The sequence below is a fragment of the Pipistrellus kuhlii genome, unplaced genomic scaffold (assembly GCF_014108245.1).
Source record: "Pipistrellus kuhlii isolate mPipKuh1 unplaced genomic scaffold, mPipKuh1.p scaffold_m20_p_7, whole genome shotgun sequence".
Classification (NCBI taxonomy): domain Eukaryota; kingdom Metazoa; phylum Chordata; class Mammalia; order Chiroptera; family Vespertilionidae; genus Pipistrellus; species Pipistrellus kuhlii.
This window is the reverse complement of record NW_023425573.1, coordinates 20509270-20522927: the sequence shown is the minus strand read 5'-3', so window position 1 is coordinate 20522927 and position 13658 is coordinate 20509270. Positions and strand designations below refer to the sequence as shown.

Here is a 13658-nt window from a genome sequence, read left to right as displayed (position 1 = left end):
TTTTAAAATATATTTTGATTGATTTTAGAGAGGAAGCAAGAGGGAGAGAGAAAGAAATATCAATGATGAGAGAATTATTGATCAGCTGCTTCTTGTATGCCCCCTACTAGTGATGGGGCATGTGCCCTTGGCCTAAATCCAACCCAGGACTCTTAAGTCCACGGGCTGATGGTCTACCCACTGATCCAAAACAGCTACGGCCAACCTGTCAAAATGGAAGGAAAGTGAAATGAAATTAAGTTTCTAAGGAAATTTATTTGCATTGTTTTCTAGTGCACTAGTCTAGTATGTTCAGGTTGATTTGGCATCATAGTATCAGAATGTAGAGTCTGTTTAGGTTTAATGAAAAGATGAATCATTTAAAATTAGAAATTCTACCTCTTTCAGCTTTTTGATGTAAAATGACTGAAAAGAGCCCTTCCTTCTTTGATGTTTATAGTGGCCCATGGTTGACTAATAATAATAATTAATAATAATAATCCCCCCTTCTGTGTAGCATTAGATTAAACTCCTATTACTTGGGAGGGGGCTACACAGGGCAAAGCAGAAGCAGCACTTCCAGCCAGGCTCCCTGACCATTAGGGGCAGTGCTTGCTCCCAACTGCCAGTGACACCATCAGAGCGAGCTGGGTTCTCAGAATCCTTGCCGTTCAGTCAAGCTGTGTCTCCTCCTGTGTTCTGGGGTCTCACTTTGCCATTGGGAAGAATTTATGTTAACTATTTTTCACTTCTGATTAAGAAAATGCTTACAAATACTGGGCTATTTCTTGAACTAATCCCAATATCAATAAAGCTGCATTTTCTTGGGCGGGGTGCGTTAGGATATGGGGAAGCGGTGTTTGGCAGAATCTTTGTTCCAGTGTCCCTATTACTAACTCTGCCTCCAGCTGTCCAGCAAAAGTTCTGAAAAACATTATAACTCTATCATGTATACTACCTGGGTAACCGGGAAGCCCAGCATTTCCCTTCCTGTGTTAGAGTATTCTCTATTTCCTTAGCAATCTTTATAATTTATAAAATTATTATAATACATAATTATTAAAGAAGTTTTGGGGGGAAAAGCAGAAATGTAAATGAAGAGAAAAATAAAAGTCTCCTGAAACCATGCCTTGAGAGAACCATTGCAGTGTTATTTATACTATTTTTTTCTTCTAATATTATAAAAAGTGAACATGAGCAATATCTCAAATGATTGGGGCTCAAAAAAGAATATTTACAATCTTAATCACATACATATAAAGAATTTGCATACATTTCTGGTTTGGCTGGTGTGTTCAGTGGTTAGAGCATAGCCCCAAGCACTGAAGGACATGGGTACATACCTGGGTTTCGGTTCGCTCCCCACCTCAGTCTGGGCAAGTTCCAGAGGCAATCAGTCGATGTCTATCTCACCTCCCTCTCCTCCCCTCCTCTCTTTTTGTCTCCCCCCTTCCACTCTCTCTGAAAAAATATTCTCAGGTAAGGATTAACACACAAAAAGAATTTATATATATTCTAAATATAAATTCTTACTTCTAAAAGTAAGAAGGATAAAAGGGAGAATCTAAAATTATATAATAGTATATAGCAAAAATGATATAAAGCAGAGCTAAATGACATAAAATAACTTCATAATAATATAAAAATATTATTATATTATAGTTATATTAATATAACTAAAATGATATAAAAATAATATTTTTTTTCATATCAAACACTGAGGTGTGACCGTGAATTTCACAAGGCATGCATTTCACATTTACTGGCGTGACTACCAGGGGGGTTTGGCAGTATCAATAATGAAAGCCTGTGGTCATTTGCTCAGTTGGAACGTGTCTGGTTTCTTTTTAACTTGGCAGGCATGTTGCTACAGAGTTATGCAGTTTTTCTAATGTTTGTGTTTAAATCTGTCCTTATTTTTATTTTTCTAGAAGTTGAAAGCTTCACATTCCCTCTCTCTCTCTCTCTCTCTTTGTAATCTGGAAAACCTTTACTTAGTACAGCCCCAACTTTTATGTAACATTTGTGATTCTGTCCTTGAGCAATAAATGTTAGAAATAGATGTTTCTGGTAGACTTAGACTAATGAAGGCCCAGAAAGTATTCAAGTTTAACCCCAGAATCATTATTTGCAAAAGCCCTGAAAAAAAATTATGACTAAATTATGTATACTACTTGGGTAAAATAAATAAAACAGAAGGGAGAGTGTGGGGTGTGAAACCTCAACTCACTGAAACCTCAAAGCAAAACAGTTGCAGATCAGCCTATGGGAAACCAAAATACATTTCTGCAGAAGTCTAAGAAGTTAGAGATAGCTCTGAACCACAATGAGGCATTAGTACATAGTTGTTCATTTGGAATGGTATTGGATACATATATCTGAAGAATCTGATTAATCATTTACCTTGCAGAATACATTCTGAGACTAAATTATTTTGTTTTGGCATCAAAAGTTTAGCACGGTAAAAACTTTCTGCTCCAATCTTAAGAAATAAATCTGGATGTTTTCCAAAAATATATATTAAAGAAGTAGCAGTCACAGCCGAAACTGGTTTGGCTCAGTGAATAGAGCATCAGTCTGTGGACTGAAAGGTCCCAGGTTCCATTCTGGTCAAGGGCATGTATTTTGGTTGCTGGCACATCCCCCGTAGGGGGTGTGCAGGAGGCAGCTGGTCAATATTCCTCTCTCATCGATGTTTCTAGCTTCTATTCCTCTCCCTTCCTCTCTGTAAAAAATAAAAAAAAATAAAAAAAATAACATTTACTATTTTCTTCCTAAACCCATGGACACATTTCCAAGGCCTCTCTTCCACGCTGGCCTTTCTTTGTCGAGCCATTCAGGGGCAGGTTCTTTCTGAAGTTGTTTCTCTCTGCATGTTTTCTCACAGGTTCTTTCTACTTGACTAACAGTATATACCAGTTTCAAGCACATATAATTTCAGCAGATTGTTTAAGGTGGATTTCAACTAATTAGAACCAGGCTGCTCATTTTATACAGCACTGTTGCAATGTTAAATCTTTTCTCAAGATTTCGAATTCAAGATGGGCATACCAACACAATATGCAGATTCACCATTAATATCCTTACTTTCAAATACTCTCCTTCCTCTCATTTGATTCAGGAGATCTTGGTCTTTTTTACTCTCTCGTAATCAGTGACCTGGAAAACTGGAAGACAGAAAATGATGGCCTTGGCAGGGCAGCCATGTACCCTTGAGTGCGCATTGTGAGGCTAATTAGCTGTTGCACTGTCACCTTGGCAGCAAGGTTCTGCAGGAGGGTCTGTGATGTGTTTCCAACCACTGCTGATGGCTGTCCTGTCACGTGGGAGCCATAGGAGGGACCTAAATTTAAGAGCTTGAACCCAGGCATCAATAAAAAGGTTCTCCATGTTTAGACCTACCTGGCTGTGATCACAACTTATTATTATTATTATTACTACTATTACTATTAAAGGACCATTGTTCATCCTCTGGGAAAGAGACGCAGTGAAATTGTCATTCTCTTTGGGAGCCGATGCTTCCATCTTCCTGGTTCTTCTCTCTTGTAGTTACCTCAGATTTCCCACATGTTCTTCTAGAGTCAGACATGCAAAGGGGACAAGTGACCTGCCATCCTGGGACTTTTAAAAACACTTCTCTTGGAAAACACCCTGTGGCCCGACCCTGGTGCTGGGTGCCATGCTATTAGGGTAAGACCACTTAAAAGTTGCAGGAAGTGAAAAACACTTACATATGGAATCATGAGCACTAACACTGACAAACACTGAAGTAAAATTGGGGCATTATAAACCTTGTTCACTGCATCCAGTTTTCCCTGTCCATTTTGGCTCCTTTTGGATACAAATTTAAAAGGTAACTGGCTGCATTTGATTTTCAGTAAAGCTTTAACGTAGACCTGTAAATGAACTTATCTCCAATGTGAGGATGTATCTTGGAGTTCGGGTGAATTGTTTTCACTGAGTACTGGTGATTTACAAAAAGAAAAATAAATATTTGCACTTGATTGATAAATGTGTTTGCTCACATTTGATAACACTGCAGTTTAAAGTGCTTTAAAAGGTTCATGCAGTCAAGAAAAGGGTTGGTCTCAACCAGTACAGAAATTCTGATTGATGGACATGTTCATATTTAACATAGTTACATAGATAGTAGTAATGGGGAAACCATCCTACTGTGGCTCTAGCACATTCTGGTTTATATGCCCAAGTATGTACCTGCTTATTTACTGCACTTTCTCTCTCTCTCTCTCTCTCTCTCTCTCTCTCTCTCTCTCTCTCTCTCTCTCTCTCTCTCTTTAATCTTCACCTGAGGATATTTTTCCATTGATTTTAAAGAGAGAGAGAAATATATCAAATTATTTCCTCTTGTATGCACCCTGACTAGGATCCAGGCTGGGGTGGAGCCTACAGCTGAGGTATGTGCCCTTGACCAGAATCGAACGCAGGACCTGTTGGTCCGCAGGCCAACACTCTATCCGTTGAGTCAAATCTGCTAGGGTTTTACTGCACTTTCATCACATATTGGTTGTTCAAGAATATTCTTGAACTATAGGTTTACAGAAAGATAATTTTTTTTTTTTGCAGGGGTGGGAGGGTGGGGGGAAGAAATGTGGATAGTGGAGTGGAATCAAAATTTCAGGAAAAATGGTCCTTATTGAAACCATGGATGAAACTCTTAATAATTTACTTCACACTGAGGTTGAACACATCCCAGAGATAATGCAGGAAAAATGCCCCATTAAAATGGTTTGCTTTTGTTCATTTGGGATTTGTGAGGTTATTTGTTAAAGTTGCTTAAGAACTACTATGTCTTAAATACAATCCACATATTGCCCAAGAATATAATTTCTAATTATGACAATTATTTTTTAAAGGTAGAGTTCATTACTAGGAATCAAAAAGGCAATATACTATTAATAATTTTACATTACATTCTATGAGAAAGTACTTTTAGATGCCCTTATGTTGAAAAACTGTCAAGTGTTTAAAACAACATAGCAAATAATCACTATTAGTTTTTTTACACTGTTAAAATAACATTAACTGGGACCTTTTATATAAGCATTGCTGATTACAAGGGTCAGCATTGGAAAATGGTTCATTATTGGAAAATATTGAGATTCCCCCCAATCTACACAGAATTATATATTTTCCCTGGGATTTTTGAAATGCTATCTTTTAATTAATTCAGAACTTAAAAAAAGAATTGACAAGCAACCCAGGATGTAACTAACCTTTCTTACCAAGTTGGACAAATTTGCTTTAGGGAGGTAGTGGGGAGGGGTAAAATGTTTGACTCTTCTTCATGAGAAGCACTGTAGGACCTGGATTCCACACCCAGTTTTACTCACTTCCTTTGTGGTCTTAATTCTTGTCTTGGCGCCTCAGTGTTCCCATGCAAGAATATGGAATTGGAACCAATAATTTAACAGTGTTCCTCCAGCTTCACTCTAATCCAAGCCTCTCTGGGAGGACACGCTCTGCATTTCAGAGGTCTCTAAACTTGACCCGATAAAGTATGCAAGCCTGTTTCCACCACCGTGACTGCTCCCTTTCCTTTTATTTATCTCCTAGTCCTCCTGGGTTCCTTGGCTCAGAAAATTGGCCACCACACTTGGACTTTATTCTTGACTCTTCTTTTCTTCTCAAACTCACAGCTTACCAAGTCCTATTGGTTCTATTGGAATAGCTTAGAATCCCTCCACTTCTCTCAGTCCTCATTGCTGCATTGGAAGCCCCTGTGGCCATCATTTACATGTATCACCCGCTTCTTATGCTTCTTCATTCCCATCACCCTTAGCCCAAAGTCCAAACTCCTTACTGTAGCTTATAAGACCATCCTTATATTTGCTATATTTGCACCTGCCATTTCTCCTCACTCTTCCTCTCTAGGCAACCAGCCATATGTACTATTCTCATTTCTTTGAAGACACCATATTCTTTCTCTCCCAACTTTCTTATCTACAGTTTCCTGATCATTCTTTTTTCTTTAAATACCAATTTTTATTTATTTTTTATCATTATTTTTAATATTTTTATTGATACCATAGGGGAAGGGAGAGGGAGGGAGAGATAGAAACATCAATGATGAGAGAGAATCATTAATCAGCTTCCTCTTGCATGCCCCCTTTGGGGATTGTGCCCTTGTCAGGAATTGAACCCAGGACCTTTCAGTTCTCAGGCCTATGCTCCATCCACTGAGCCAACTGGCCAGGGCTGGCCTGATTATTCTTAGTTTTACCCTCTCTTTTCTCTAATCATTTCCATTTGGCTAATCCTCTTGATCTTTCAGGTCTTATCTTGAAAGTTACTTCCTTGATATGTTTAGACAAGGTTATTTAATTTTTCCATAGCTGCTTATACTACTTCTGCTTTAACACATCATACTTGGATGTAATTCTATGTTTAATTGTCCATCTCCCTCTGCTAGGATGTGTGTTCCATGAGGGTAGGAACTTGTCTGTCCTCTTCTTGGTGGTATCCTCATCTCTTGGCACAGTGCCTGGTATATTCAAATACTGGCTATATTAATACATGAAATAAATAAGGAAAGAAAGGTAAAACCGAATACATTTTCAGTAAGAAAGAAAGCCTAGCAGGCAACAATATATCTTCATCCTCTTCTTTCCTGCCATACTTCTCTTTACCTCCCACCCCAGGGATTCTCCTACCAATACAGGCCTGTTGAAGTTATTTTATAATTTTAGAGGAAGTAATGGCTCTTCTTCTCTATAGCATTATACACCCTTGGTAGAGATATCCAGTCCATTCTCTCCCCCTCCTAAGTTCAAGTTCCTCATTGCACTTATTTGTATAAGAAGAGATAAGAGCCCACGTTTGATCTAGTTGAACTGCATAGATGACTTCAGATTATTTTTTACTGCTTAGCGAAAAATTGCCACTGCAATGAAATTTGTTTAAAGCCTTTTTCATCCATCTGTTGTCACTGCTGTGATATATTTAATAGTAGTGACCCAGACTGATTCAGTACTAATGTCATCATTACCTTTAGTTGAATATTTCTTCTTCCTTAACCTCTGTAAGCACAGGCCTTTTGTTCCTTTTTGCTCAGTTAAAAATTTGGCACAAAAAATTTTAGTATTGGATAGGGTGGGGAGATCTTCAAGAAATACTCTTTAGCCACTATGGAAAACAGTGTGGTGGCTTCTCACAAAATTAAAAATAGAGTCATTATATGATCCAAAAACCCCTCTTCTGGTTTAGCCGAATAATTTGAAAACATATATTCACAAAGATGTATGCACCCCTATATTCATTGCAGCGTTATTCAAGTGGGCAAAACTTGGAGACAACCAAAACATCCTTCGCTAGACGATTGGATGAAGAAGGTATCACACACACACACACACACACACACACACACACACACAATGGAATACTACTCAGCCATAAGAAAAGATGAAATACTGCCATTTCCGACAACATGTATGGATCCACTGAATAAATCTCATACTAATAAGTCAGATGGAAAAAGTCAAGAACCATACAATTTCACTCATATGTGGGATATAAGATTGAAAGCCATAAATGAAAAACAAGAAAAACAAACAAAAACTCAGGCACAGATAACAGAATGGTGATTACTGGCGGGAAGAGGCATGGAGAGTTACTAAAAGGTAAAGGGCATCAAATATATGGTGACAGAAGAAGATTTGATTTCAGGCAGTGGACCCACAATGCAATATACAGATGATGTATCACAGAAGTGTGCACCTGAAATTTATATATCTTAATAACCAATGTCACTCCAATGAATTTAATCAGTTAACTGCCACAATATTTTTAATTTAATTTAAAAAGGTCTGCCACTTGAGTCTATAGATGCTTTTGACTGTTAACTGGTTAAATAAAAAATAATAGTTGTACAGATAGTCCAATATTATATTTACTTTAAAGGTGGGTGAAGTCAGCCTAGTTGGTGCCCAACTCTGTCTTTGCTCCTCCTTAAGGAGACAAAGGAGCATAGTCAGTTAAACAGCGGGCCCTAGAACCAAAACCCACATCTGGAACCTTCTAGCTGATTGACTGACCCAGAGAAAAGTACTTAATTATCTTTGGCTCCAGTGTTCTTATCAATCAAATGGGGGTAATACCGTGTTTCCCCGAAAATAAGACATCCTCCGAAAATAAGACCTAGCCCATGGAAAGATAAGACATCCCCTGAAAATGAGACCTAGCACAACTTTGGCAGAAAAAATTAATATAAGACACTGTCTTATTTTCGGGGAAACAGGGTAGTACTACCTACCTTTACCTCTTACCCATTTTAATGAAGATTAAATGGGGTGCCTGTAAAGTGGAACACTTGCAACACATGTCAACCATTATATAAGTAGGTCTCTGATGTTAGCATAAGACTTGCCTGGTTATAATTATTTGCATACATGGGGGGAAAAATGAGTAAAAGTGGTAGTTTTGGCTTTGCCAGAAAACAAAAAGTGGCTTAAGGTGCCAAGTTCAAAGAGCCTTGGGCTGGGAGCCAGGAAATCGTGTTAAGTCTGCTGCTTGCTCACTACACGACCAAGGGTCCAGCCACCAGCTCTCTGAGTCTGCATGTCCTTATTTTAAGAGGAGGCAGTTTGTGCGCAGTCAGCTCTGTTGTCCTTTCTAATGTTAGCATTTTATGGGTCCAGGTATAAGGAATTATTTCATTTCATTTTTCCTTGTTAAATATATTTTTTATTGATTTCAGAGAGGAAGGGAGAGGGAGAGAGAGCTAGAAACATCAATGATAAGAGAGAATCATTGGTCAGATGCCTCTTGCACAACTGCCACTGGGAATCAAGCCAGCAACCCAGGCACGTGCCTTGCCTGGGACTCGAATTGTGACCTCCTGGTTCATAGATCCAAGCTCGACCACTAAGCAACACCATCCGGCTGGATTATTTTATTTTAAATACCTCCCTATGCTAGACACTGAATAAATATTTGCTAAACCTTAGTGGAATCTACTGACTTTATCTCTGGAATGTGGAGGACTTGGTTTTATGATTTTGAATTGTAAACATAGAAAACAATGATGACGATGCTTGCATTTAAAAAAAAAAAAAAAAAGACATAAAATTCAGAGCCAGAGACCAGTTGTGCATTAAGGCTGCTGTAATAAAATGCCAGGAACTGAGTGATTTAAACAACAGAAGTTTATCCTTTCCCAGGCTGGAAGTCCAACATCGAGGTCTCAGCAGAGTTGAGTCCTTCCCGGGCCCCTGAGAATCTGCCCCGTGCTTTTCTCCCAGCTTCTGGGGCTTTGCTGGCCACCTTTGGCATTCCTTGGCTGTGCCCTTGTCTTCACAGGGTGTTGTCGATGTGAGCCTATTTTTTTTTTAAGTCTCCCCCCTTTTTTATGATACGTACCTGCTATATTGGATTTGGGGCCTAGCCTACTCTGGTTTGACTTCATATTAACCTGTAATGACCAACATGGGGGCAGGAGAAGGGGCAGGAGTTGGTTGACTTCAACACATAAATTTTAGGTGATGCAGTTCACCCCACAATAAGCTGCTGATCTGTTTTATCAGTATAACTACCCATCTATCCATCCTTCCAGTAACCCTGTCATGCATACAGGTGGAAGGATAACAGACGATCTTATGCGGAATTTTCTTTACAGGAGGCTCTTCAATGTTTTACATAAATGTCCACTAGCTAACTCTCACCAGTTAACCTTTTGATTTGTGAATTGTTCATAACTTTTGAACAATTCCACCTCATTCCTCTTTTTCACCTTACTGTCCCTCTTTTTCTACTCTTCCCAACCCTTCCCTCATTACCCAATTCACCTGATTTTCCTTTCTCACTGAGCATTTTGCTTGTTATAAGCAGATAGTTCTACCACCAGATGGTGTGCAAGGATTGGCAAAAGAATTGAAATACGTTGGCCAATGTGTCTGCTTTTCAACATTTTATTTCAGGAAAAAGCTTGATATAACAAGCCAGACAGGAGAGTCTGGGGTTGTCTAGATTTTAATTAGCCCTATAAATGTCCTCTCCCTTTATTGTGGAAACAGAAACCTGAGCTGGAAATTTTGAGGAAGAAAGAAACCTATAAAGTTTGATGAATAAGAGTTACTAGGAGATTCTGATCTCAACATTAGGCTGAGAGGTGGGAGCAATATTCTTGAGCCAGAGGGCCACTTCCTTAAACAGAAACAACAGAAAGGGGAAAGCCATGGAGTCCAATAAAGCTGTAGAATGACGTTTGTGAAATAGGGACTTTTTCATTTAACTCCGGAGTTTCCAATGAGACCTGAGCCCAAAAGCACCACGCAGACCACCACCACCACTTACAATTGGCTTTGTCAGCTTGAACATTGTTGTGTTATTATTACTGTTACTAGAGACTCTGTGCATGAAGTTGTGCATGGGTGGTATCCCTCATTCTGGCAGGCGATAAGGGCCGATTGGGCCGTCTTGCCCAGTCCCGATTGGGGTCTATGAGGGCTGGCCAGCCCTGGGGGGTTGGGGGGAGGTTGGGGGGGGGTGTGTGCTATTGGATGGCTCCAGGGCATGCCTGGCCCTCTCACCCAGTCCCGATCACCAGACCCCCTGGTGGGCAGTGCATCATAGAGACTGGTGGAGCAGTCAACAGATAGATCCGACACTTAGCATATTATGCTTTTATTATATAGGATTATTGATTCCCAGCATTTAAACATTCCCAATGTTTTACATAACCATCCACATTTCAGGCTTTTTTTGGGGGGGGGAATAAAAAATTGGAAGAGCTGGCCATACTGGCTGATATTTTTCTCTTGGCGACACCGTATTATGGCTGAATTGTGGCTGTTTCTTCAGTTGGAACTTGTGATTTACAGTTTGACTCTGTTCCTTCCAACCCTATTGTATTACACCGAACCTTTACCCTCATTTAAAATGTTACCTGTTTCTGCCTCACCCAAAGAAATCAGCAAAATGCCTTTTTGGGTACCTATGACATGGCTGTCAGGGACTCTTCCTATCAGAACATGGAACCATTTGGTGAAAGGTGATGGAGGAGGAGTGGCGTGATTCACAAGGAGGAAGCAACGTGTGTTTTTTTTTCTTATCCCAATGAAGATAAATGGGAATATAAATGGGTGGTACAGTCTTCTGGATGATTTGTTAGTGATAGCAAGCATTTATTTTGAGCTCACTCTGTGCTGGATACTGCACTAAAAAGTTGACATGCACATTACATCCTTCAGCATTACTGACATCATTACTGTTGTCATCCCTATTTTACAGGTAAGGAGACTGAGGTCCAGAAAGATCAGGTCATTTTCGGGTTTATTTAGCTCATAAACGACAGAGCCAGGATTCAAGTGCAAGCTCTCAAAATGCCTGTGAGCACAGTCTTTTCACTAAACCACCAAGTTGCTCCACTGCCCTCCACCTCCAGACCCAGATGTGGCTTGGCCTCATGATGGATGCCTGGCATGCCTTGGGTTTAATCTGATTCAGTTACACCATTTTGGCTGGATGGCATGTAAGACATTTTAAATAGCTGAAATTTTAATTTCTGGTAGGTAACAAGCTTGTTTCAGAGAGTCACTAAACTTGAGGACTCTCAAGTCAATGGACCTTCATGCTAAGAACATATATAAATGATATCAGGGATACTTGTAGTCTGGCAAATCAGAATGCTGGTAAAGTCTGTAATAGGATAGATCCTTGAAGGCTTAAGCAAATGACCGTCTCCTCTTCTCTGTCACCCTCCTCCTCTACCTTCTCCTCCTCCTGTTCCTCTTCTGCCTCCTCCTCCTTTTTTTCCTTCTCCTCTTCCTCCTTTTAGCCACAACAAATCACACACACACACACACACACACACACACACACACACACACACACACACAATGCCTTTTACACCACTACCCAGTAAAAGTATATGCAATTGAAACAAAAGTTTCTTGAAACATACCCTTAATATATGTGATTGTTCTGAAATTAGAGATTGTTTGGAAATTAGAGAAAAATGATTACTAGGGATCCCCCATATGAACACCGAGGCCATGATAATTTTTATCATTCCTCACCTGCTCTCTATGCTTTCACCTACCTCCATAGTCATGTGGCCAGGAGACAGGCTGTGAACCAGTCTGTCTGGTTACAGAACCACAGGATCTCCTGAGTATAGAGCTGTTTCCTTGAGGTATAAATTTATTTGTTCAAAGCACTTTGACATTTATGTAGTACTTGGCCTTCAGATAGAATGTTGACTGACTTTTATTGAACTTGCTAACATTTTCATTAAGCATTTTTCCTCATTAAAGAATGACACATATGAATTTTGGAAAATCCAGGCAAATACAAAGAAGAAAATAACATTTATAATTCAACTATTCCAAGATAAACATAATGAACAATTCAGTGTATTTCCTTTATATAATTTCTATGCAACTATAGTTTACAATGTTGCTATAATATTCTGTGTGCTATTTTATTTCTTTTAATATATGTATTTTTATTGCTATCAGAGAGGAAGGAAGAGGGAGAGATAGAAACATCCAATGATGAAAGAGAATCATTGCTTTCAAACCTCCTGCACCCCCCCACTGGGGATGGAGCCCTCAACTCGGGCATGTGCCCTGACTGGGAATCAAACTGTGACCTCCTGGTTCATAGGTCAACGCTCAACCACTGAACCACACTGGCCAGGCCTGTATACTATTTTATATTGTGGTGTTTTTTTTTAAGTTAACATTATTCCATAGGCATTATCACTTATTAAAATCCTTTAACAAATACCATTTAAATTTCTTTTGTTATTGGCAATTTAGGCAGTTGCCAGTTTTATATATTTATTTTTCGTGTGTGTTACTATAAAGACCTGCAGTAAACATCTAATGCTCGAATATGTACCTACATATTAAGGCACATCCTTAAGAAATATTTTAAAAGTAGACTTCCTGGGTGTACAGGCATGGGCACATTTGGACACGTGGCACTGACCCTTGAGTCGCCTTTGGGGAAGGTTGGAATTCTAGAGAAGGCCGTTGATTTCAAGATGAGAGGGGATTAGTTATTCAACATCTATATATGAGGATTCTCAAAAGAGAGGGGCGGAGACTGGCAGTGTCAGACTGAGAACCTATGTTCCCAAAGAGGTAGGTGAGAGCTGAAAGCTAGGGCAGGAGATAATATTCCCTGACAGAGGAAGAAAATAAACCAGCTGAGGGTGGGTTGGCCAAGTTTGTGCATATGGGTGTCCAGGTGTGGGAGGAGCTGGGAAATCCCACAGAACGGTGTTTGTACTCTTGGCTTTTTTTCCCCCTGAGAGGGAGTGAGGATGGAAATGGGAACTATGAGGGATTTTGGTGGTGACCCGGAATAACCTGTGTAGGAAGTAAAAGGGGGTTTTGCTTAGTGATCCTTTTTTTTTTTTTTTAAATATATTTTATTGACTTTTTACAGAGAGGAAGAGAGAGAGATAGAGAGTTAGAAACATTGATGAGAGAGAATCATCCATCAGCAGCCTCTTGCACAGCCCCAACTGGGAATATGCCCACAACCAAGGTACATGCCCTTGACCGGAATCGAACCCTGGACCCTTCAGTCCGCAGGCCGATGCTCTATCCACTGAGCCATACCGGTTTTGGCCTGCTTAGTGTTCCTTTACATGAAGAGGTATCTGGAAAGTTTCTAAGTAACACAGGTGATTCAGATGAGCTGGAACAGCATAG

At 39.6% G+C, this 13658-nt stretch overlaps 1 protein-coding gene across 3 annotated transcripts in view; it reads left to right on the top strand.

Moving 5' to 3' along the window:
- The window catches only part of AP1S3 (adaptor related protein complex 1 subunit sigma 3), a 58971-nt gene that overhangs the window by 18251 nt on the left and 27062 nt on the right, over positions 1–13658 (top strand). For 2 of the 3 annotated variants that reach the window (XM_045575531.1, XM_036421298.2), the window contains exon 2: positions 627–630. The exons of the other annotated variant lie outside the window; for it this stretch is intronic. In XM_045575531.1, the coding sequence (XP_045431487.1) occupies positions 627–630 (4 nt within the window). The remainder of the gene's footprint in view (positions 1–626; positions 631–13658) is intronic. 3 annotated transcript variants of the gene reach the window in all.